Source organism: Notolabrus celidotus, chromosome 11 (genome assembly GCF_009762535.1).
Source record: "Notolabrus celidotus isolate fNotCel1 chromosome 11, fNotCel1.pri, whole genome shotgun sequence".
Taxonomy (NCBI): Eukaryota; Metazoa; Chordata; class Actinopteri; order Labriformes; family Labridae; genus Notolabrus; species Notolabrus celidotus.
Window position 1 is genome coordinate 28,607,384 of NC_048282.1, and position 24,651 is coordinate 28,632,034.

At 39.2% G+C, this 24,651-nt stretch overlaps 1 protein-coding gene across 2 annotated transcripts in view; it reads left to right on the forward strand.

Annotated features, from left to right (window-relative positions):
* LOC117821074 overlaps positions 1–6,412 on the forward strand; it is a 32,061-nt gene extending 25,649 nt beyond the window's left edge. The window contains exon 3 of one of the 2 annotated variants that reach the window (XM_034695100.1): positions 806–1,795. In XM_034695100.1, the coding sequence (XP_034550991.1) occupies positions 806–892 (87 nt within the window). In that variant the 3' untranslated portion in view covers positions 893–1,795. Of the gene's footprint in view, positions 1–805; positions 1,796–5,712 lie in introns of those variants that run through there. The other variant, XM_034695099.1, reaches the window with a different exon arrangement.
* Positions 6,413–24,651: the final 18,239 nt, after the last annotated feature.

Here is a 24,651-nt window from a genome sequence, read left to right on the forward strand (position 1 = left end):
GAGCATCAGCTCAGGCCTCCACCGGCCCGCTACACATTTAATGCCCCTGTCGTCAGGAATAATCCTCTCTGCCTCACGCCAGCGCCAGCAGCACCACAGCATGGTGCCTACATGCAATATGCCAGCACTCAGGACAGAGCAGGAGCACCAGCAGGAACGCTTAGTGGACTCACCGGGCAACCGGTGTAACAGTAAGAGAGCAGCGATCAAAACCGACAACAAATGATATTAAAGACGAGATTGGAGAAAAGCTAAGAGGTTGTCACTGACACTGTAAGACAAGGTGCTTTAATGACGAGCACTACTGCGTGCAATGTGCTGTAGTCAGACTCGGCTTTGTGTTATAATTTATGATATCCTGCTCTGTGCCAGTGTGTTATCTTAGATCTTACTGTTATGATTTTGCACACAATACACTCTCTTTGATACAATAAAGAGAGAAATGAACATCTTTTATCCATTTATTCTGCCTTTGGAACATTAATGACTCATTTAGAGTTTTTTTTTTAGCTATATTTAAACTTAATATCCAAAATGATAAAAAAGTCTCTGCGTCTAACTTCAGTGTAATGGAGATATTCCTCAATTAAAAGATCATTCTTGACTTTTCATAACATTTAAATCCACTATAATATCTCTAGTGTGTTTGAAAGAAACACAACAAACATACGGAGGGAAGGCTTTTATCTCTTCGGCACTATACTCTGAAACTAGTGAGTTATGGTGTCACACAGGAGCTGAAGTTTCCCTTCTGAGTTTGAGGAACTTTTTCTAGTTTTATTGTTATCCTCAATTTATTTTTCAGCTGCTGTGCCATGTGAATCGGATCAGAGCATGTCCTTCACAACCTGGGCTTGTAACAAAGCTTTGTAAGGATGGCTTTGAGTGGTAGGAGACTGTGTGTCCTTCTGGTTATTATAATGTATTGTAATGTATTGTTCTTATTGTTTCTTGAGTGTGTGAACAGACTTTTGTAGCACCTGAGTTTCCCCCCCTAAATAAAGTTCTTTAATCTAATCTAATCCAATCTAATCTGATCTAATCTGATCTAATGTATAACAATATGCACAACACACTTTGATGATACAAGTCCAACTGGTCAGTAAGAACAGTAAGCTTAACACTAAAGAGCCGCTCTGATTGAATTACTGAAAATCAAATGTAGGATCAGAGCTGAATCAGAAAGATCACGATCCTACTAATCTTGTTATTAATATGGATTCTGGACAACAGTTGAAATAATTGCTTCACTCATTAAACCCATGACTTTTGCTGCTCAGTTCCCCCCAAAGCTTAGTAATCCTAATATTATATTTCACATAAATATAATGACTTCTTCTTGCAGTATCTGGGTCTCTTTATCTCAGGCTATAGCAGGGTGTCTGCTCTGTAAGAACACAGGGGGAGAACCTCCTCCACCTCCTTTTGATACATGTAGTATTAATGAACAGCATTTATTTACAGGTCTGTATTACTTTTAAGGAAGGGCAAAGATTTTGGCGTAACATCCTGACATCAATTAAACTCTAAAAGCTAACTCATGAGGATTAGAAGTGTTCCTGGTATCTGACTCTTCTTCGCCACTTTTGATTCATTTTTTGTTGCCAGATTTGTTTTTATAGATTTCAGTGCACAAAGAATCCACCTAACCGAGCACAAGGTCATGCTTGATAATATGTTTATCTAGGTTTGTGCTCTGTTCCGTGCATGACTCTCTCTCTCTGTGGAGAGTAATTAAAATGACTTCCACCAATTGCAAATGTTTGCAGAAATGTTCATTAGTTCTCAGCGACAGCCAGTGGAAATTAAAGGTCATGTTTGGCCATCCATCTGTTTGTCTCTTTGTTTGTTTGTTGTCATTCTTCTTTTTTTGTATTCCGGGTTAGAAGCACGCGATGTGTCTGCGGTACCAGGTAGAGGAGAGGATGTCAGTGAATGAACGATGTGCAGGAGCGTCCTGTGGGGATCTTTTTTAACCAGGGTTCAGATTTTATTTATATCAGCTCTTCATTGAACCACTCAGTTGAGGTTCCGATGGCAAAATGCCTGCACAATTTATTCTAGCTGCTCCGTGAGCACAGTTATTCAGCCACAGAGTTGCACTGACAACTTTCACTATTTCTTTTCAAAGTGTTTTTAATAGCAACACCCGGGCTAATTTATGTCCGTGTGTTGCATCTGCACAGAGTGATCATATACTTTCATCTGACTGTCGTTTCCACTCAATTACAGTTTACTAAATATATTTTATGTCTCTCTTTTCATCATTTGGCCTGTGAAAATTGAAGACAGGAAGATAAGGAATTGGCAGAGTTTCTTTTTGGATGGCTGACTTCATAGAAACTTCCTGTGAGCTTGATAGCTTCGCTGATTGCTTTGCGTTGTAGCTCACTGTGAAGTGTCAATTGCGACAGCGCGGTGTCATGAGGCAGTTGTAATAGGAACCCACCAGTCAGGTCATTTCAGGGGGTCCGGCATGCTACAGGGTACCCTTTTGCTTTTCCTCTGTATGCGCACATCAAGGCGGGGGTCCTGAGTATCCTCTGAAGACGGGGGTATCCACTAAAAATTGCATGACCTCTATTGTGGCGGATACAGGTCACTCCACCTCCTGTGGGAAGCCTCTAAATTGAACCCAGCTTGTGTCTTCGATTTCCTTCCAGCTCCCTCTTCCTCTGGTTTCCCCCCCCTTTTACTTTTATCTCCCGTATCCCTCTCTTTCTCCCTCATGTGTTCACTGAGCTGCAAAGCCATTCAGGTATAGACGGAAATATTTCTACCTTTCTTTTTTTCTCTGAATTGCTTGGTCAGGATTTTTCTGTGCGGAACCGTTTCGTGATAGAGTTTAACTTTGTTTACTAGATAAAGGAAAATGAGATGTGCATTTGATGTGTGCGTCTCTGCTTCAATAAACTGTTATATTGTTTCTTATACAGTAGATGATTATATGAGTGAGTACCTCTGTTCTGCCAGCCTTTGCAGGGAATTGAATGGCAGGAGTCTGTAATATAACATTCACTTCCATAATCTAAGCATCCTCTTGGAACTTAAGTGCATATTTGCTGCTAAACATGTCTGAGCTCTTCTATAGGTGGAAAGTTTGTCCTTAAAAATAACTTGGTGGGGTATAGCTTCCTTTACATTCAAGCTGGAGACGTGATTCAGTTACATTTATATGTACAAACTTTCTTAATCTAATAAAGTATCTTTTCTCTTTGGGATTTAGCAACGCAGTTCATCTGTGTCGGCTGCACTTATATCTTTTAAAATAAGTTCCTTAAAATCCCCAGATGTTATAATATTCATAAATAGCCTAACAAGTACAATTTGTATCATTTTAATCTCCTGCAGCAATTAACAGATATAAAATTAACAACCAGCAGCCTCCAACAATTCAAATATAGATTAAATTAAAGGGGAATCAGCCTGAATGGAAAGAAAAAGAAAATCAAATTGGAGCTTTGAGGAATATCTGCAACCCACAAAGGAGATGCATCAGAGGAAACATATAATAAAAAGGAAATTTAGTATCACAATGACGAGACAAGGCAAAAAAAAAAAAAGATGCATGGAAAGAGATTGCAAACAAAATTAATGCCAGCCTCACTCTTGTCTTGTTGCACCCTGTGGAATACAAAAAAAGTGGTTTAACATTCTGTCAGAAGGGTGTCAGGAGATTGCAGCTTACAAGAAGGCCGCTGCTGCAACTGGTAAGCTATAAAATTACTCTATTCTGAATTATGCATATTACCTCAGATAACGTATTGTTCATGACCAGTGCTATATTGTTCAGCGAGTGTGCTTAATGCTTTGGGACCGCCGCCTGTGCAATCAAGTTTTTTTCAGGCTGACATCATGTCTTAAAAAACGATGAGCGAGGAGAGGGAGACGTAGTTCGATGATCTGCAGTGTGTCTCAGGTAAAGTAGCTCTTGTAGGGAATTAAGTTTCCTCCCCTTACATCACACAGAAAGAGGGCAACAATATTAATAACTTTTAAGTGACGTGGACACAATGGATCGCACGGTGCAGAGGGACTTGTGTGGTTCTTTGCAACAGAACTGAATGTGTGACTGTACTTAACAATATTTCCCGACTGATCTATTCTCATCACCTGACACTCCAGTTTCCAGTCACATCCCATTTAGAGGTAATCTGCTCATAGTTTAGGCTGATTTAATGCTCTTCCACATGAGTTCAGCTCATCATGAAACCTAACAAGAAATAACAAATTACATTATTCGCTTTAGTTTCCACACTTCCTATTTCCTTTCTACCGTCTCTCTGTGTTGAAAGCTTTATTCTTCATTTCTTAACACAGGATTTGAGGACAGGGGTGTATCCAAGGAGGTGGTCAGGGGTGGCATGCCCCCCTGTCCCCCTGCAATCAGACCACCCAGGACTTATGATGTATCACATTTTGTGTTGAAATTGAAATTGTCAGTCAATCAATCAATCAATCTTTATTAGTATAGCACCAAATCACAACAAAGGTTATCTCACGACGCTTTTACAAGCTGGTCTAGACCAGGGGTTCCCAAACCTTTTGGTCCGTGACCCCAAAAATATAGGTGTCAATGACTCACAACCTCCTGTCCCTTGAAGTGATTTAATGTGGCTTCATTTAGCTGGTCTGCAGAAAATGAGCCTATCTATATGAGCATGTGGCTAGGTTTCTTGTGCTGTTATGAATTAACCTGCTGCTACTGATGCTTTTGATAATTAACTGTTCACTAACCCTAAACTTAGGAGTCATCCGGCAATAGAGCAAGGCAGAAATGTCTATATTTTTTTATTATGATGGATGAAACGTACTATTTTTAGATAACTTGAAAAAAAAAAAAACATTCTGGAGGACATCTCACGACCCCGCATTTGTGTCTCGCGACCCCCCAGGGGGTCCCGACCCATACTTTGGGAACCCCTGGTCTAGACCATACTCCATGTTAAATTATTAACAGAGACCCAACATCAAGAAAGGATAAGACCCAGTCTGATCTCATGTTAATCCACCATGAGCATTGCACCTTGCAGTGTTAGGCTAGTTACAGCGACGAGGAAAAACTTCCTTTTAACAGGCAGAAACCTCGGGGAGAACCAGACTCATGTTAGACTACCATCTGCCTCGACTGAGAATTTGTACCGAGAAATCGTAGATACTCCACATCTGTTTCAAAAGACAGGTAGGCCTATGTAGGAGAGGAATAAGCCCATTACAAAAAAAAACCCAACTCCTGCAGAATGTTTAACAGTCAAAAACACATTAATAGATAACATTTGTGCACCAAAATATTGCCCATATATATATATTTTTTGGCTGTAAAGTACTTTACTTTGTGAATTAAGACAATAAATTATTTTTGAGTCCTTAAAGAAATATCATTCAGGCGCAGACTTAGCCTAATGGTTAAGTTGCGTGCCCATGAAGTGTTTGACCTGGGTTCAAATCCAGCCTGCGGCCTCTTTCCCACATGTCATTCCCCTACTCTCTTCCAGTTTCCTACTCTATCCACTGTCCTCTTCTCTATAATAAAGGTGTAAAAGCCCCAAAAATATAGCTTAAAAAAGAGTTATTATAACTCTGTTGTGTTTCTTTTTTAATTAGAAATATATATACACAGGAATTTAACCCTTACCATACATTTTATAAGTACAAGCAGATAACAATATTGTATACATGCTATTCATTTGTGTGCGTGCATACTTCAAGCAGCCCCAGCATGAGCAAGTGCCCCAGTTGGGCCACCCCAGTCCCAAAAGTCTGGACACACCCCTGTGTAGATCACAAGTGCAGAAAAAGCAGCTTTGCCACACTCCAAGAGAGCCTCTTTCCAGGACTGCACTTATATCTACCATGTGTTAATGATGGGGATTTCAAGCACTGACGTACATACATCATTATTTTGTTTTTTGACATTAAAACCTGAAGTATGCTCCAGCCTTACATTCTTCCATTTCTCAAAGTCTGTCTTTTATTGATTTTGTTTTGTTGACATTGGCCTTCGTATTGGTGATCCCATAGACCCTGGTGCTGTAAATTAACCAAGTAATAGTAGAAGCAATCCTAAAACCATCACTATTTTCATTTTGAATGTATATTTTTTTCACCTTGCCATATCTTTAAAAAAAATACGAGGGTGCTGACCCTTTTCTCTGCAACAAACTGATCTTGAATATTGGATGAAACTGACAAAACACAGATAGGACGATGAAAAAATCATGACAGACTTCTGAGAGAGACAGCTGTGTAGAGCTGTGTGCATTTTTTTGAGTGTTAAGAGACTATTCCTTCTGAAAAAGAATCTTTATGGTATCCCTGGCTGTAGTCAACAAACCCTAACACAGATAACATTGTGTACATTGTAAGATTAAAATCAAAACCTGTGACGAACATTAAACCTAATACTTACATATAATAGGTTTTCTTGTGTTTATTTCACGTCCCCCGTGTGTTGTCCATCATCTGTGGTTACTGACCATGTTGGATGTACATTGCACACCACTCTCCCTCTATATAATTCTGATGTAGTACATCCATCATGACAAACACCATCTCGCTTGAACTCCTTGAGGAAATCTCCCATTAAATAGTCCTTTGCTTTCCTGAGCCCAGACCGAGTTCATATTTGGAAGGCCTGCCCTTTCATATACATTTTTGTTGTCCATTTTTAGACTCTAAGTTGTATTCGCAACGCTTCATGAAGCTCAGTATTTGTTCGGCTCTGCTGCCTGTCCCATTTTGTATTTCACCAAGGTTAAACAACAGCGCTGGCCGGCAGAAGAACACCATGTATCTTTTTTATTTTTGTTAAGAGAGTGAAAGCAGGGAGAGAGGCTACTTCAACTATTCCTCAGAGGAAAAAAGAAGAGCTTTTTATAGAGTATCAAAAGGAGCACATCATTTCCACGCTACAAAATATAACATGTTAGGATGGAGTTGAGGTCGGAAGATACTTCATCTAGCAGCGGATAGAGGATGCTGCCCTTCCTCGCAGTGGATGTGTCTCTCACGTTCTCCAGGAAATCCCTTTGACGGTTCCTTGGGTTCAATAGGAGGCCTTTGGTTTGGGTTATCACTAGAAGGCCACATGGGTTCTTCTGATTCATGGCATCCTTCCTGCCTGCCTTACTCACTTTCTTTGGTCCATCTCTCCCTATCTCCGTCTCTCCCTCTTGCCGTCTCTCTTGTTGTGTGTTGGTCTTTGATCTCTAAAGGTCCTTGAGAATGAAGAGCCAGCAACAACAGCAGGCTGGGATTCTCTGTGGGCCTGTTTGGATCCCAGCCCATCATGCCCTTTTCTATCTGATGGACAGCTCCAGGCATGGCAGTGCCTCTGTAGCCCTTCTGCATTAGGGCCTTCATCTGATTAAAGCCTCTCTCATTGTCAAAGGCGGGGAACTAGAACTAGGGCTATCATTGACCTTGTTTGCAAGCAGCAGGGACGGCCTTAAAATGCAAGTGTTTATCCATCCTTTAATGTCTTTTAATAATCTCATTTTTTACTGACCCTAACTAGAGTTCAGCTGAGAGTTTCAGCTCCTCCCAGCTTATGTGAAACCAGTGTTTAATGTAATGTAGGCTTTTGTTTTGGCTCCCTTTCTCAGCAAATATGATACCTTTTATGAAATTTGCAGACTAGGACCCTGAGCAGTTCACATGTTGTGTTCTATTTCTTTCCTTCTTATTTAGCCCTGAGGGTTATTTTACCCTTTATTGATATGACAGCTGAAGAGAGACAGAAAATGTGAGGAGTAGAAAGACGTGCAGCAAAGGTAGTGAAACCAACGACCACTGCAACAACAACTACAGCTTCTGCACATGGGGCGCGCCCAAACTGGCTCCCCTGTGTGCTGTCTTTGTAGTGAATTGCTCGTTTGGGAGTAGAAAGAAAAGTGAACTCACCTGAAATGTATGATGCAACCGTCCTTCAAAGAACAAAATCCAAGGCACACTAGGATTGTAGAATAAAAATACCTTTTCTTTTAAAAAATAAATAAAAATGTTTTTGCCACATGAAATAAAGGCACTTGTAATCTACAAATATATCCTAGTGCACCTAGTGTTGTTTCTTAGGATAGCTGCATTTTACATTTTTATTTAGTTTAACTTTTTACCCATGCATTTACCACTTCACAAATTGAGTAGTAAATATTTCTTATTTAAAAATCAACATTTTGAGAGTTTAGGGGTTGCAATAATTCTTCAAGATAGTCGACAAAAAATTAGTTGACAAATTTAAAAGTGGATGAGTCGTTGGCGATGTAATCCAACATGTTTTCATGTTCTGAGGACATACCATCAATCAATCAATCAATCAATCAATCAATCAATCAATCAATCAATCAATCAATCAATCAATCAATCAATCAATCAATCAATCAATCAATTAATCAATCTTTATTTGAATGCCAAATCACAACAAACTTTATCTCAATACGCTTTTGCAAACATAGCAGGTCTAGACTGCGCTGTCAAATTATAAACAAAGAACCAACATCAAGACAGGATACGATCCAGTCCTCTCTTACAGACAGGACTCGATCTTATTTCATCTTTCTTTTTTCACAGACATTTTGTTAAATGCAAACAACACAAAAACAAGACAGCACACAGACAGTGACACACAACAACAATAATAGTACATATTATATTACAATTTAAATTATAAAGAGAAGGGTATACAAATCAATATGTATAAACAAATAGCAAAATAAAGTAAATAAATAATTAAGTAAATATGTAAATACTCAAATTAAATACAATTAAAATACATTTTTATTGGTCAGTCTGCCGTCCTCAACATCACTTTTGAAAATTGATCTTATCTCATCTTAATTCACCATGAGCATTACACCTCGCAGTATTTAGCAAGTTACAGGCAGAAACCTCGAACAGAACCAGACTCATGTTAGACAGACATCTGCCTCGACCGAGTTGGGGTTGGAAAGAGGGATAGAGGAGAATACTTTGGTTTTACAGAGTCAAATTAGCTGAGGAGTGAGACATCTTGCAGCCTTACTTTCTTTGCTGAGAGAGGAGCATGTGACACTGCCATATGGACAGGTTTAGAACAATTTAGCCAAATAAATTAATGAGGAGTGAGTCATCTTGTTTTTGTACTATCTTTACTGATTGAGCACGTGTGAAACATCGAGAGGTGAACAAAATACATAAACTTGGCAGCAACCGGTGCTAAACCATCACGTTATACAACTTATAAAGTCCTGTAGCTTTTGACTCAGAGCTGCAAAGAATAAAGACACCATCGGGATATATAAACCGGAACTTACTTTTCATTGGAGCACATGAGAGGAACGTTCCATGTGAGTTTACATTTCAGTAAAAATCTTAAAATCTTTACTTTTCTCCCTGTTTTTTTTCTCTCTTTCTCATCTTTTATTTCATGAATCAGTGAAAAAAATTCACCTTGTGACACATTAAAACAATTTATTTTGGGGCTTAAATGAATTAAGACTTTAAATGATGTGCTTAGAGTTTAAAGGGTTATGTTATAAAAAGCTCATGGCTAAATAATAATAATCATTAATTCAATATCTGATTTGTTGAATTATTCCACAATCAATTACTTTATTAATTTAATGTTCCTAATTTATCCTGAACACTTTTTTCTAATTTTCCTGATCTGATGTTGTCCTCTTACTCTGAAAACCTCTTTTATTGTCATTTTAATGCTTTTATTTACTGATCCATTTGATTTATTTATCCATTTTTATTTATTTATTTTTATTTATTTTGATTCATTTATTTTGATTTATTTATCCTTCAAAAACCTCTCAACAACGATTTACCGGTCTATTGTCCCACCACTTAATTATGTTTAATTGACGTGTATTCCTTTTAACCTCTTGCATTGCATTGTTGAAATTCCTCCTCCCTGTCTTTGCTATATTATTCAAACCCTGCGTTGTTTGTCAAAGCACTTTGTAAACATTTGTTTTTAAAGGTGCTATATAAATAAAGTTATTATTATTATTATTACTATTATTACTGGTCCACTATCAAAATAGTCCTTAGTTGCAGCCCTCATACCAGTCAAAGTATATATCATACTAAGGTAACATTCCAACATAGGTTGCCATGACCTTTGGGGTTATGTATTTGTTTTATAGTGAATCTCAGTATCAGAGGTTATTCCCCATCAGTTCATTGTTTTTTCTTATCAAAGCTGCCCATTCAGGCAGCTCGTAGGATCCCGGTCCAGCAGGATTCAGACGTCCTTTTGGTTGGATGTCCTTGAGCCCTTTGTTCATCTGGGCAGTATGTGAAGTCCCTTTTCTCTTGGAGATGTTTACACATCAATAAAAGTGGCTGAATTTGAAAAATACAGCTGACAAGGACATAATGATCCGTCCCACAGGTCCCAGATCCAGGACTGAGCAAGTTCTTAGAAACCTTTTTAGCGTGGATAAAGTTGCAGAATAAGGACGCTCTCAGTAGGTTTGGCTTCTAACAGCTCTTTAAAGTGATAGGTCATTTGCTCTGTGTTTTTTTAACCCGCTATTCTTCTTTGAAGTCCAACATTGAACAGAAATGACACAATCCCCATTGTGCTCCTCTTCTGTTTTGCTCGAGTGGCCTGAATGTCTAAAAGTTTCTGTCTTTGCAACACTCTCTCCTATCCTTCTAATAAATAGGTCCAGAATAAGTTTATACCTATTAAAAAGTTGAGGACAGATCTGCAAAATGAATAATAGCAAACTTGAAGGAAAATGAACACCGTAGGATGAGTGACAGTAGATTAAAGCGTTTATCTTATTGCTTAGGAATTCACCTTTGATTAGATTCTTCTTTTTTTCCTGCGATATTTGCAGCTTATTTGAAAAGCACCTAGTAGGTGAAGTTAACAGATTCGCTGCAGGGGAGCTGATTATGAGCTCCTCCGTTTAGGTGCCAGAAAGTTAAAGCAATACTACAAACTTAAGTGTATGGAATCTGCAGAAGTATATGCTACACTGAGAGTAAAGTGGGGGAGAGTTAGAAACAGGGAGATGAAGTAAACCTTTGAATTAATATGAAAAAGTGTGAAATAAAAATTATTATTGACATGATTTTCACATTGAATATTTCCAGTGCATTACTTCAAGATATGCAGCTTATTTAATCCCCTATAGTTCAGAGCTTGTAAAGCACTGAACCTGAAACATATTTGGATGAATGTACATTGCAGATAGCAAATGCGTCTGACGCAGCACTCTGATTCTCATGTGCTTAGCTGTGGTTTTTCTGATCTGTTACATTTGTTTAAGCTTTCTTTTTCAGCCTTTTCATTTTAGTTTGCTATACTGGAGTATTTTATTTGGTGTGAGTGAATGTCCTGCTTTAGTGTTTGAGGCAGTTTCAGAGTTCCAGCTTTACAGAGTGTGTATGGAAGTTTGTTGTTTGACCCCTTTATGTTAGTCATTGCTGATTTTTGTTAAAAGACATCAGCACTTGCTTTCCAGTTTGAACCCAAAAGGTTGAGGTGTCAACTTGGTGTCTTTGGAGAGTCCATAAATACCTGTCCTCTTCCTTCCCCCTTTTCCTTCCACTCCCCTAGCCTGTCCTTTTGCAGAACCTTGAAGCACCATTGAAATTCTGCACTGCCTTTTGAAATCTCTGTTGATGAGGCAACATGGACCCACAGTGGCTCTACTGTTCTCCCACTGCAGGATATTTTTCAAAGTCATGTTTATACACTTTAAGTAGAAAGGAGGGAAAGTGCTTTGATGGTATCTTACAATAAAAATGCTTAGAAATCTCCCCTGAACTGGAGGCATGAATGCTTCATCTGGGCTGAGTCTCTCTCAGGACATGTTCACTTTCTCAGTGGGGCGTTCTGGCGGCTTTCTTCTCTGTATTTCACACGGTGACTCTTGGGTTATTATACACAACCAACGATGTGTGACACATTGCAACAAAACATACTCATTATGAATTTGAAATAGCTGATTAGATAAAATAGTAATATTTGAGCTATCATGTCTCCTTTGTAGAATGTTTGAATGTATTTTTCAGTAGGGTTTAGGTTTGCCGTCTTGCAGTCACTATAATTACAGTGTGGACAATTTCCTCTGACGTCAGGCTCAGATTGGTTAGCTCTAACACTGTTATCAAAAAAAAGAATGTACCATTGCTTTCTAAGTTTTAAAGGTGACATATCATGCAAAATTGACTTTTTAATGGTTCTTTACCTGAAATATGTGTCCCTGGCATGTCTACAAACCCCCCGAGAATGAAAAAAATCCATTCTGCCCCTGTTTTGATTTCTACACCTTTCTGTAAATGTGTGTGAAACGAGCCGTTTCAGACTTCCGTGTTTTTGTTGCGTAACAACAATATCCGGTCTGTCACGGAGTCAGAGCTCGGAGCTTGTTCAGCCCATAGACTGTATAAAATAATACTGAATCCCTCCCCGTTTTTCATTACCTGCACAAATGTGTGCTAACAAGGAGCTTAGGAGGGAGGCATGCTAGTTGTAGGCTGTCTTAATAAACACAAAGGTCGGTTTTACTCCCCACGTCTGCAGATTTGAAGATCTAGTGGATGATTTTTATTTGTCATGGATAAGTGCTAGCGCTAATTAGCATAGCCACATAGCTACATGTTCATAGCTGTAACTGTAGCTGTAGCTGTAGCTGTGTACCAAGACACACGTCGACATACTGACAAATAAAACAACAAGAAACACTAAACCTGTGACCAATCCTTCATAAAAGGTCCTGCTGCCTTTCTGGCAGAGGTCGGTTTTACTCCCCACGTCTGCAGATTTGAAGATCTAGTGGATGATTTTTATTTATCATGGATAAGTGCTAGCGCTAGTTAGCATAGCCACATAGCTACATGTTCGTAGCTGTGTACCAAGACACACGTCTACATATTGATGAATAAAACAACAAGAAACACTAAATCTGTGACCAATCGTTCAGAAAGGTCCTGCTACAGGCGCCTCTCCGCCAGGATCAGATTCAGAGGGTTGAAGTAACGCGATCTCTGAGCAGCCGTGTATATTCAGCCAACATGTAAACATTAGATCAACGTGCTGGAGAGCCGAGGCACATCCATTTCCGGAGGGGGCGTGGTCAGAGGGAAAACAGACTGTTCTGATGAGGAATGAAGAAGAGGACTTTTCAGGCATGCCAAAATCTGATTTCAAAGTGTTTTTTTGAGCATAAACTTTAAAGACATGTTTTGGGGACCTCTTAGACCAATATATATTGATGAAAAAAGCGTGATGTGTCCCCTTTAAATTGTACAAAGATATAAAATATACTAAGCTGTTATTTTCACTTCACCCAAGTCTTGATCAAATTCAAAGGATGTTTAAGAAAAAAACCGAAAACATTTGGCCATATTTCTAGCAACATAACATCTTTGACAACTCCTCAGCGAACCTCAAAAAACATACAGTAGCATTGAACATTTCCTGGAAAGCAGCACTATTGTGAAGTGTAACATGATACACAAAGAAAGGCCTTCGTTTCATTTTCAAAGTATCTTAGCTTGCTAACAATTGCTAATATTAGAAGCTTAGTTCAGTACTAAAGCTGCCGATGTGCTTTTTACTCCCGGGAGTGACTTGGCTGACGCGCTGTACTGTCATATGTAAGTCAGTACGATACTGCTTGCTGTAGGTTTTCAATAACAGTTCTGCAGGCGTGTTTTTGGTTTGCAGGACAATACAATCCTTTTATTGCAGCATGGTGCGAAGTGATAACAGTCCATCAGTTTTCATTCATTGAACATAGGAAACAAACAAACAATTCAGCCGCGGTTTCTCCATGATGCCTGCTGCCACAGCGGTCAAAAACCATCTGTCCTTCCGGGTCAAAACACGCATCTGATACCTTAGCAGTGACGTACCTATATACCTGTGCCCTAAGAAACGAGACAGCGACACCCAGTGTCACAATAATGAATATGGTCCACATCTTGACTCAAAAACATGAATATGGCTCTTACATTAGTGGTTATATTTTCTGGGAATTAGCTAAATACTAACAATGTTTTGACTTTGCTAACGGCATTCATTTCAGAACTCCTTAGCTAACGTAAAACAACAGCAAATTTAGGACAAATATTCTCTAGCCTGCAGTACTGTTATGTAGTTTAACATGGAACAACAAGACAGGCTTTAGCTTGAAGCTGAAGATAGCTTAGCTTACTAACAGTAATTTTGAGGTTTGATAGAAATTGAAATACGTTAGCCAGGGCTCTCAAGTCTCACACATTGGCCGTGAGACAAACACATTTCAACCTGTTCACACGCTCACACGCAACACTTCGTATTTCTCACACAGAGTAATTACTAGGACAACGGCCACCAAGTTGCGACACTTTACCTTACTGTGGAACAGGTAGGAATCAAGTGGGCTTCCCGTAGAGTTCAGAATGAGCTTGCCACGCACCAGCTAATAAAAAAAAAGAAAGAAATATAGTTACTCAACAGCCAAACAAACAAAAAATAGCATCACCCCCCCTTGCTGCCAAAATCTTACTCTGAATTGAGTTCAAAACTTGAGAGCCCTGATGCTGTTTTTTAATGGTCCACAGGATTTGTGTTGAATTATTAGATTAGCTATTTTCTCACACTTGCAAATCTTTAAACAGCAGTCTGACTTTATAGCAGCATTGAAGTGTCCTGCTCTGAGCATGATGTCCTGTAAAATTATCATTTTTTACACTAAGTGCAAACCCCACCAAAAAAAGCTGTCTGTTGTTTTTTTACTGTGTGCCTACGTTTGTAGATACAAACACATTTTCTTCATGGTAGTATTTTAGTGAAACACATTTTTCTTTTAGCCCAAATTGGTCTTAAATTGGAAGACAGTTTTCTCTGCGTGTTAACTGAGAAGTGATTGGTGTTTATGTTTGTGTTTTCTCAGGAGTTCTCTGAAGCTTTAGACATATCTAAAGGCAAAAAAATATCCTCAAATTCAAATCTGATCTTGTTTCAAGTCTACTTTGCTGCTATCTTTGAGATAATGGTGCTTTTTGTGAAAGTGAGCCGCACACAACTCTTCATTTAATGCGGGTTGATAAACCATTAATCCATTCAAGCACCGCTTTATTCCCATTTATTCTTGTCCTCCTACACAGTACAGATAATAAAGAGAGAACACTCCCTCCTGAGGATTTCTTGACCGAAAACAAACTCATGGTGTGGCTCTGATGTCTCATGATAAAGAGCTTTTTTTGTTGATACCACTCTGTCCAGTCACTCCTTTGACCTTTAAAGAGACAGTCTACCGTATTGAGTTTCCAAGTATCGCATATGGTATGTGAATTGATCATAAGAGGAAGAGATATGTTCCCGTAACATTTGCCACAATGTGTGTACATTGTTGCTCTTGTGTGTGTTGAGCTGTGCCGCTATTGCCATTCGTGTAGTGATGGGGTTAGGTCAATATTATATTAGCACTGCCATAGCATTTTCCACAGCCCCATGAATAATGTAGGACCCTGATATCCCTTCATATAAATACAGCCTATTATTGTCCTGTATCCTTGTAGGACTTAAGACCGTTGATAGCTTATTCCGACACATTTCATGAACCTTAATTCGAGGTGTCATCAAATGTTGGCTTAAAGTTGTTGCCTCAAGAGATATACCCCTTTCAGTGGAGACAAGGACCTTATAGTGACCTTGTAGGAGACAATCAATGGCCTTTATCTCCTCCAATGCATAATAAATCCTACCAAAGAGTTGGTCCACACATCCCTGTAATGTATGGACCTGCACCGCCAACATTTATCAACTGGACTCAGTGGCTAAATAATTTAGGTTTTGAGCTTAGACCGTACTTAGTCAATGGCGCCAAGACCAAGTTCAGGCTGCCGAGTTAGATTGATGTGGTGCAGAAAGAAGAGAATAGAGAAAAAAAGAACTTTGTTAAGCTCATCAAGGGGGAGAAACTTGAGTTTGACCTTTCAATTGAACTTTGTTTAACAAAAATCACAAAAAAACAAAGTAAAAAAACTGCATGCTCTCTTTTTTTGGATTGACTCAAAGCGGTACTGTTATCCATCAATCAATCAATCTTTATTTGTATAGCTCCAAATCGCAACAAACGTTATCTTGAGACGCTTTTACAAACAAAGCAGATCTAGACTATGTTCTATGTTAAATTATTAACAGAGACCCAATACCAAGAAGGGATAAGACTCAGTCTCATGAGCAGAGCACTTTGCAGTATTTAGCTAGTTACAGCGGCAAGGACAAACTCCCCTTTAACAGGCAGAAACCTCGAGCAGAACTAGACTCATGTTAAACTAGACTCATCTGCCTCGACCGAGTTTGGGTTGGAAAGAGGGATATCAGAGAATAAGAGAGAGAGAGAGAGAGTGATGATAGTGATGAGACATTAGACTATCAGTCTCACACCTTGAAAACTTAAACCAGCTTGTACCCAGAATTTAACCTTTCTAAATTGGCTTTTTTATTCCTCTTGGACCAACACAGAAAATCCCATACTGCTTGAACATAAGGAAACCGAGCAGTTTGTCCTATAATATTTTCCAAACTATGCATTTGTGTTTCCCATTCCAAGGACCTCAAGTCAAGCACTCCTGAGTCAACACCAGAGCTTAACTTACTGTTGTCAGCAGGGAAAAAATAGCTTTTATTTAGAAGAGCAAACTATAGATTTTGTGCTTTGACTGCGAATGGCAGGTATTTTAACAGACGGCTTACTTTAGATCTCAAATCGGAGTAATTGAATTGTTAAAAAATGTATTCTTTCTCACGCCCCGGCAGGCTTTTGAAAATGCTGAATATCCTTTGTTGGTATGAGTAATATTCAAAGTTAGCCCTGCAGTCGTTCATTTGTCAAACCTTTTTCAGATCAATTGTTGAATATCATTTTACATGCCTTCAACAATAAGAAAAAGACCATCCAATTCTTTAAATAATACAAAGAGAAAAAATGGATCCTGACTTGTAAATTAGAGCACCACAGTAAGTTTAAATTCATTGCTTCACTCACTCACCACACTCCTGATTTGCTCAGGCACAACTCTCTGCTCTTGGATATTTGCACCCTGTGTTAATAAGAAATTGATGTTGCCGATGACTTTTACTAAAGCAACTTCAGATTACCATACTCAGCATGAATATTAAACAAGGGAACTGGACGTGCTCAGGCTCCGGCTGAACCTTGATCCGAAATCTCCCTTTAACCAAATCATACTCCCCAGGATGAAAGAGGGAATTGTTCTGATAGGCTGATCAAAGCGCTGTATCGCTGCACTATAAAGGAACACCTGGAAACCTAATGGAGAATTCTGTTGCAGCAGTGAGGGGCACTGGGCAATACATAATGTATTCGTACATAATGTTTATGTAAACATCTGCTTGGGGGCGTTCTAACTTATTTATTTGATTTATTTCACTCTCCCTGCCGGTGTGGCTGATGATGTACTAATCTTAATGGCCAAATCCAGGGACGTGAAGACTGGTTTCCTCCTGTCCTTGGCTTTTTCAACTGACGCTTCAGTAAACATGCTGCAATTTGATTGGTGTGGCTGTGATAAGCTGCATTACAGATGGTCAAGGGCACTCAAGCGGACCTCCATTACCTGCTAGCTAAAAAATATTCTACTTGAATTAATTGGTTACTAGATTAAAGATAGTTTTATCAATAAGCATTTATTTTATTACATACTAAGGAAATAATTTCCCTGTTTTTCCCCCTCAGGCTCACTAAATAAATACTTTTAAAAATTACAAGGTAAACACATCAAACACCGGCCTTTTCAGAAGCCACAGTCAAATATTCTGGTTCAAATACTGTATTCCAAATATTCCAATTTTAAGATAGTTTATAATTTCTTTAATTCATGGACTTTATACCTGTTTTTACTTACAATGAGGATAACAGTTAAGTTTTTGTAAATAATTAATGTATATTTTTAAAATTGATTGTGGTTTGGCCATATACATTTTTTTTTTTATAGTTATATTTTGGGGTATTTTTTGCCTTTAATGGACAAGACAGCAGAAGAGAGACTGGAAATCTGGGGAGCAGAGAGTGGGGGAGGACATGCAGTAAATGGTCGAGGCTAGAATGGGCTATAGCCTCTGTACATGGGGCGCACCACGCTTAGACCGCTAGGCCAACAGTGCCCCGGCAATATACATTTTGAGTATGTTCCAAAATGTCTAATTTCCAAGTTGTTTAATCAGATATTTAAATTCCAACTGACAGCCTTGTTTAAAGATAAGAAAATGCTAAAAAAAAAAAAAAGTCAAAATTGGGTACAATGGATTTAACATGGTGAAATACAGGATCAGAGAGTCTGCTGACAAAGAATCCCAAATTGATTTACAGAGTGTGGCCAAGGTTAGCAGAGCTAGCACCACCAGCCGTCGGTCCTCCTTACAGTTTAACACCCACATGCCTGTGCTGGATACACATTGCTTCATTTGAGTGGTTATATACCAGTTTAACCAGACAGCCTACATACAACCTCAATTTGCTAGATGTCAAGCTGCGACACGCTACAAGATGCCATCTGTCATCTTTGTTTGTTTTGATCCAGGTAGTAGAGCATTATAGTAAGGGACTCAGCAACCAGAGCTAATGGTGGTAACAGAATAGACAAAACGTGACCAGAACTTTTGGCCTACAACAACAACAACAAAAAGAAGTTAACTCTTCTTTCACCAAATAGTAATTCTAGTGCCGACTAAAAAGGACGACAATGTTTAACCCAGTCGACTTAACATGCACATCCCTAAATAAAAACAGTTTAATTAAGTGTAACGTCTTCATGTTGGAAATGTCTTGCATGTAGTAATTACTAACACACAGATAGGGGTTGAAAATTTCTGGTAAATTTCCAAAGGAAGTTAAGCTGGGGAATTTTGGAAATATTCCAAATTTGAAATTATGGGAATTTAGGGGAATTAACTGGGAATTTAATGGAAAGGTATCATATCCAAGCATAAATAATTGTTTTGTAATAAGCAGACGTCCATTCAAAATAATACAATTAAAACAGATTTAATTGTAAGTAGAACTTTATCAAGTGTTAATTATTTCATTGAACAATCAATTCTTTCATTAAAGAACAAAAACATGAATGTTGAGTTAAATATTACTCACCACCCTGACCCAACCCATTAAAAAAATTAACAAAAATGCAATCCCAACAAAGTCCCATTCAAAATGTTAAATGAAAAGTGCACGTAGGGGGCGTGGTCTCAATAGCCCTGCAGTAAGCAGTGTGGAATAGGAATAGCATAGATATTCAACTGTACTTGAGTGAAATCTGTTTGTTTTAGTCAGGATTATGCTAAAATGTATTTTCCCAACTATATTTCATTTCCCTATTAAGAGCCAACCTTCAATTTAGCAAATTCCTGGTTTATTCCCATAAATTCCTGTTAATTCCCATGCAAAGTTTCCAACTTTGAAAATTCCCAGAATTTTGTAACCCTACACACAGACCGGTCACTAAAATCTGATAATACTCCATGCTAAATGTTTGTCAGCTAACAAAGACATCTGTAGAAACTTATCATTTGAACTGAAGGATGGCCCAAACAAAATCTGCTCTGACTTAATATTTCTGCACTACATCCTCAATGTTTTTCAAAGATTGCATCATCATGTATAAGCCAATAATCACAAGTATGCTGATGGAAGCTTAAGATATCAGACTGTAGCAAGAATAGTGTCTATATTAGATAGAAAGAAAAGCAGTGACATTTTAATACAGATTGCCTTGGCGCTGTGCAATAATGCATCAAAGAAGGGATGTATATTGTCACTGCATAATGAACTACATCGAGCTCTCGCTGGTGGACTCCCCAAACCTGTTAGCACAACATGCGATCTACTGCCAGTGTGCTGACATGATGGCTTTTCCAGTGAGTGAGCAGGGCTGCCAATAGTGTCTGGGCTGGAATGGCCTCCTGGTGTAGAGAGGAGGGGAGAGCGAGGCTCAGTCCTGCTCTATAAATACCCCCTGTCACGCTTATATCAAATAAGGCCGGCACACTAAAGGGCTGGCGTGAGTGCCCAGGGAGTTTTTTTTTTTCTCACACATGTCTTCAGAGGTCCGGGGGGTCCGGAAAGGTCAGTGTTACGCTCAATAGCACATTCAAATGAATAGGTTTGTGCATTGATGTTTATAGTGATGGCTGTTGCAGATAAAAAGTATCATTAGAATTAATTATCCAGGGGGTTATGGGATAAGGCTGGGAAATTGCCTCATCCAGCCGCTGTTATATTCATCATCCTCCACATGGCTGTATGGATGCTAGATGAATGACTGATTTAGACGTAAACCAAACAAGCATTATTAGCATATATTTCATTCAAAACACTATCAACACTGTCTGGTTCTCTCTCCTCAAGATAAATAGCACAATGAGGTTTGATGTCAAAAGCATCTTCAATTGGAGTTCAATTTTCGAGCCAATGAAAAATGATTCATTCTGTCCTTTTTTACTTAAATGATAGCTTCAAGCCATGCTCATTCATATTTACAAGTGCTCCAAATTAAATGGCAAAATGAGTTGTTTTTTTTGTCTCTGCCCTCTGCAGAAGGACACCATGCAAGCTTTTCAACGCTAATGCCATACCAACAAAACATTATTTACCAAATCTATTTGAAGAAATTATCATTTTTTGTGTCTGACAAAATGCAAAAGATACGGGAACAATTTGAGTAAAGACTGCAATTTGATCAAAGAGAATTCTCACTGAGACAGAAAGAAAGGGTCCGACTGTAGTCCGGAGACTAGAGATGAGCAGCGTTTCCTCGAGTTAAAGTGCAATGCATTGTTGCCCAATCAATCCACCCCTGCCTTCTCCTCTGCAGACCTCTGCGCTTCTTCCTCTTTACTGTCAGATGGTCAGGAATGTTAATTCCTCTGGCTGCTGGAGGTCTTTGCCACATAAATGTCCCTTTTAGTGATTTTCTGAAATGAGTGATGCTGCTGTTTTCCTGATTGTACAGACTTCCTCCTAATGGAACTATTCTCAGGACTTTCATAATGAATGTTGTTAGTTATAGTATTATAACCCTCTGATTTGTGCCCTCGTTGGTCAAAGATCCCTTCAGCCTTTGGTGTTGGCGAACCCTTGGTTTTAAAAGTCCTGCGTGATAACACCACGAGTGCATGTACCGATGCTGATGATGATGGTGATGATGATGACGAAGTTTCCAGGGGACGAATGATAATCCTGACACTGCATCCTCCTAAGTCAGTGAGCTATGCTGGATAGATATGGCTGTGTCGCTGGCAGATTGGGAGGTAGATTTCCCATCTACACCTCCTGCCGTGGCTGGGGGCCTCGGGGGAGCAGCTATGTAAATAATGAATGCCTGTGGGTGTGAAACATGCACAGATAACCTTCAAGACAGGCGCGGATCAGTGCCTTCACATTAGCTGATAGGATTAAGGTTAAAATCTACAGAAACCTCTCCATAAGAAAACACACATCTAGGCAGAGCGAATAGCAGGTTACATGGGTATGCTGTGTTCGAGATAAGGACAGGTACAGGTAATCATGGGGGACTGGTAATAGTGCTGCAATCTGATGATGGGAATGACAGAGCTACATATTGTATCTCCTGCCTTTCTCCAGGTGAAAATGAGCAACCTGGTCCAACTCTCGAAATGATTTCAAAAAGCTAGCTGTGCCACAGGCTCTGAAAGGATTTACAGCTGGTTTCTTATGTCCAGTCTTTGGTCTCAGTATTCAAAAGTGTGCAAACAAAGATCCTTCTCTGTCAGTCTTTGTTAAAGGAAATCTCATTGAGCATATGTTGGCGTCTATAAAAAAAAAAAAGGAAAAACATGTTGGGAACACATCTCGCTGTTGTCCCATCTGTCTGCAGAAGACTTAGTGCACCCAGCGGCGGCCTTCTAGTTTCCTCTTTCACGAGTCTCCTCTCGCTGTGCAACAAAAAGATGCCCCGCAATTCTCTCATTTCTGTCACGACACCCCGCTTCAGGTAGAGTGACATCACCGAGTCTGCTGCGTGAAGGTACGGTGCTAATAGCCAACCTGATGAACACATCTGAGGAAACGCAATCCACCATGAATGACCCTCCAATTACAAGAAGGCAGTGTTGTTTGACTCTGATGAACACTTGGAAGTTGTAAGATGGAAATGATGAATCTGGAAATTAGCGCCCCTGCTTCTATTATTTGGCTGTGTGAGCGAATTACACCTGGAGTAATAACTCATTAAAACTGGAGTAATTAGCATAAACAGCTGTAACACAATGACCCCTATTCATCAAAAATATTGGGACCTGCATGTTTTATAATGTGTATCTATCCGTCTCTCTGTCCCTCTATACCATCAGTCCCTCTTTGTACTTCAGCAGTAGTGCTTTACTGTTAACAGTACAACACATTGCATGTTGAATTGTCATTGCCTGAAGGTCAGGGACTGATGATGTCCATCTGTCTTTGATTCCTATCCCCCCCCAGCAGAATGTTTATGGTCTGAGTTGGAAATGAGGAAATGGAGGATGAGTGAAAGAGAGACTGTAAAGAGATGAGGAGGGGATGGGGCGTCATTGTTAAGCCGAGCTCCAGGCCCATCCTGAAGGACGGTTCAACTCAGAGTCCAAACCGAGCTTAGAGAGAGGGTTGGAGCTAATCCCTCTTCCTGAGGCAGGTGTATCACAAAGGCTAAACATATACATAGGAAGACCGACCAGGGGAGAAAGTTGGGATAATTGAAGTCCGCTAAGAAATGAGCATGTGCACCCCTTAGGGTGAGTCAGCCCCTGCTTTGTGGTATTACTTCTTAATGTTATCAAGGTAAAAGAGATGGGGGTTTCATTGCCCAACCTTTTTAACATTGTTTATTGCTACCCAGCTTGGGAATTTAAGAGTGTATTGGAGGCGATACAGCATTAGTGGGGGAAGTATAGCTGAGCTGCATGTTTACATTTTTAGTAAAGCTGTTGCAGTCAAGACTGGAGCAGCTCTGCCTCATGCCAGTGGCACTACATGCTCACCTATCAATCGCAATAAACTTTGAGTTTAAAATTTGAGAGAAGTATCGATCAACATTATCAGCTTCCATGTCTATTGACGAAAAGGAAAGGCATTTGTGCGAGCCTTTGCTGACCCAGCGAGAGGGAGGATGGGTGATCATTTTCTGTTCCACCAGCCTTAATCATTCATGACACCACCCGTTGTCTCTACAAGGTGTCTTTGTCTTTGACTGTCCTGATTCCCCTCAGCAGCAAAACAGCCAAAGTCAAATTGAATCCAGAAAGGGTGGATTTTAAACGGAAAGATAAGGGGGCAGATATGCCTTAATCATCATTTGCTCTTGATTAGAAAATCAATGGCCTTTGATGCCAGAGTGCATGTCTGCCTTTGGAGTTAAGAGTGTGACAATGACAATGTGGACTGGAAAATTGGCCGTTTAAACAGCTACCTTCTCTTTGTTGTTTGGAGCCCCGTTCTTTAATGCAGTGAAAAGTCTCCTCTATCACATAATGTCTGCCTGTCAAAGAAATTACTTTTTCTCTCGCTCCTGTGTGAAACTTTGTTAAAGAAATCCTTCGAAGCTTATAGAAAGCACAGGGAATTTCTTAGTTTGTAGAGCTGACTTTCACAGTTATTTCCTTGATTTATGTAGCAGATGAGAAATAAAGTTGTCACTCAATTCTCTGTGGCAGTTTTGAGATATGCCAAAGAGAGAAAATCTTTGATGCCTTTCCAGGTTTACCTGTCAAAAAGGTTTAAAACTGTGAGTCCCAAGTTCTAGCACAGCAAGACTGCTGGAGTCAAAAAGATCTTTGTACCTTTGAACTGCATAACAGCTCCTGCTCTGTGTTGATGTAAAGAAGAAGACAAATACAGTACCTGAAGAGTTAACTTACTAAAGCTTTATTTTTTAAAAATGCCCTTTGGCAATAAAGGTAGTTGTAGGTTTTGATAACTTACATTTATAGCTTCTTTAAAAATGTGTACCACCAAAACATATAGTAAACAACTTGAGAAAACATGCAGCACTATGAACCATCTGTAAATATACCGTCTCTTTTACTACAGAGCACATATGAACATTTAATGTTTTCTTGAAGAATAACAAATACGCAACAAAATTGTGAAAACAGAATGAATTGAAGGAGGTTTGTAATCTGTTAACAACAGCTTATGGTGCCTTTTGTCTGTTTTTATTAAAAAATGTGAATAGCTGCAAAATGTAACATGAATGAGGCTGACGTAACTTATTCTTGGAAACCAGTTCTAATAGATCCCTCTTTCATCAATGCAATTTAATAGACAAGGCAAGTTTATTTATAAAGCACCATTCATCATTCACACGAAGAGCAATTTGAAGTGCTTTACAGAGTTTAAAAAACAAAAAACAAAATAGTAACAATCAACAAAAACACACAAACACATAGACATGGATTGTCAGGAGGAGCTGCCAGCCGAGCCGCTGAGAACATTGTTCACAAGGTTTTTACAAGGAGTTAAAAGAGAATTATCCACATTTTTTCTTTTTCTCCCAAAAACAAAGACACCAATAAAAACACAAAATAAAGCAGTTAGAAGTACAAAAGAAACCAAACACAAAGCAAACAAAAACTACTGTATTTCCAGCACTATAAAGCGGACACAAGATATCTGGGGAGGGGGCTGCTAATCGAGCTGCTCCTAG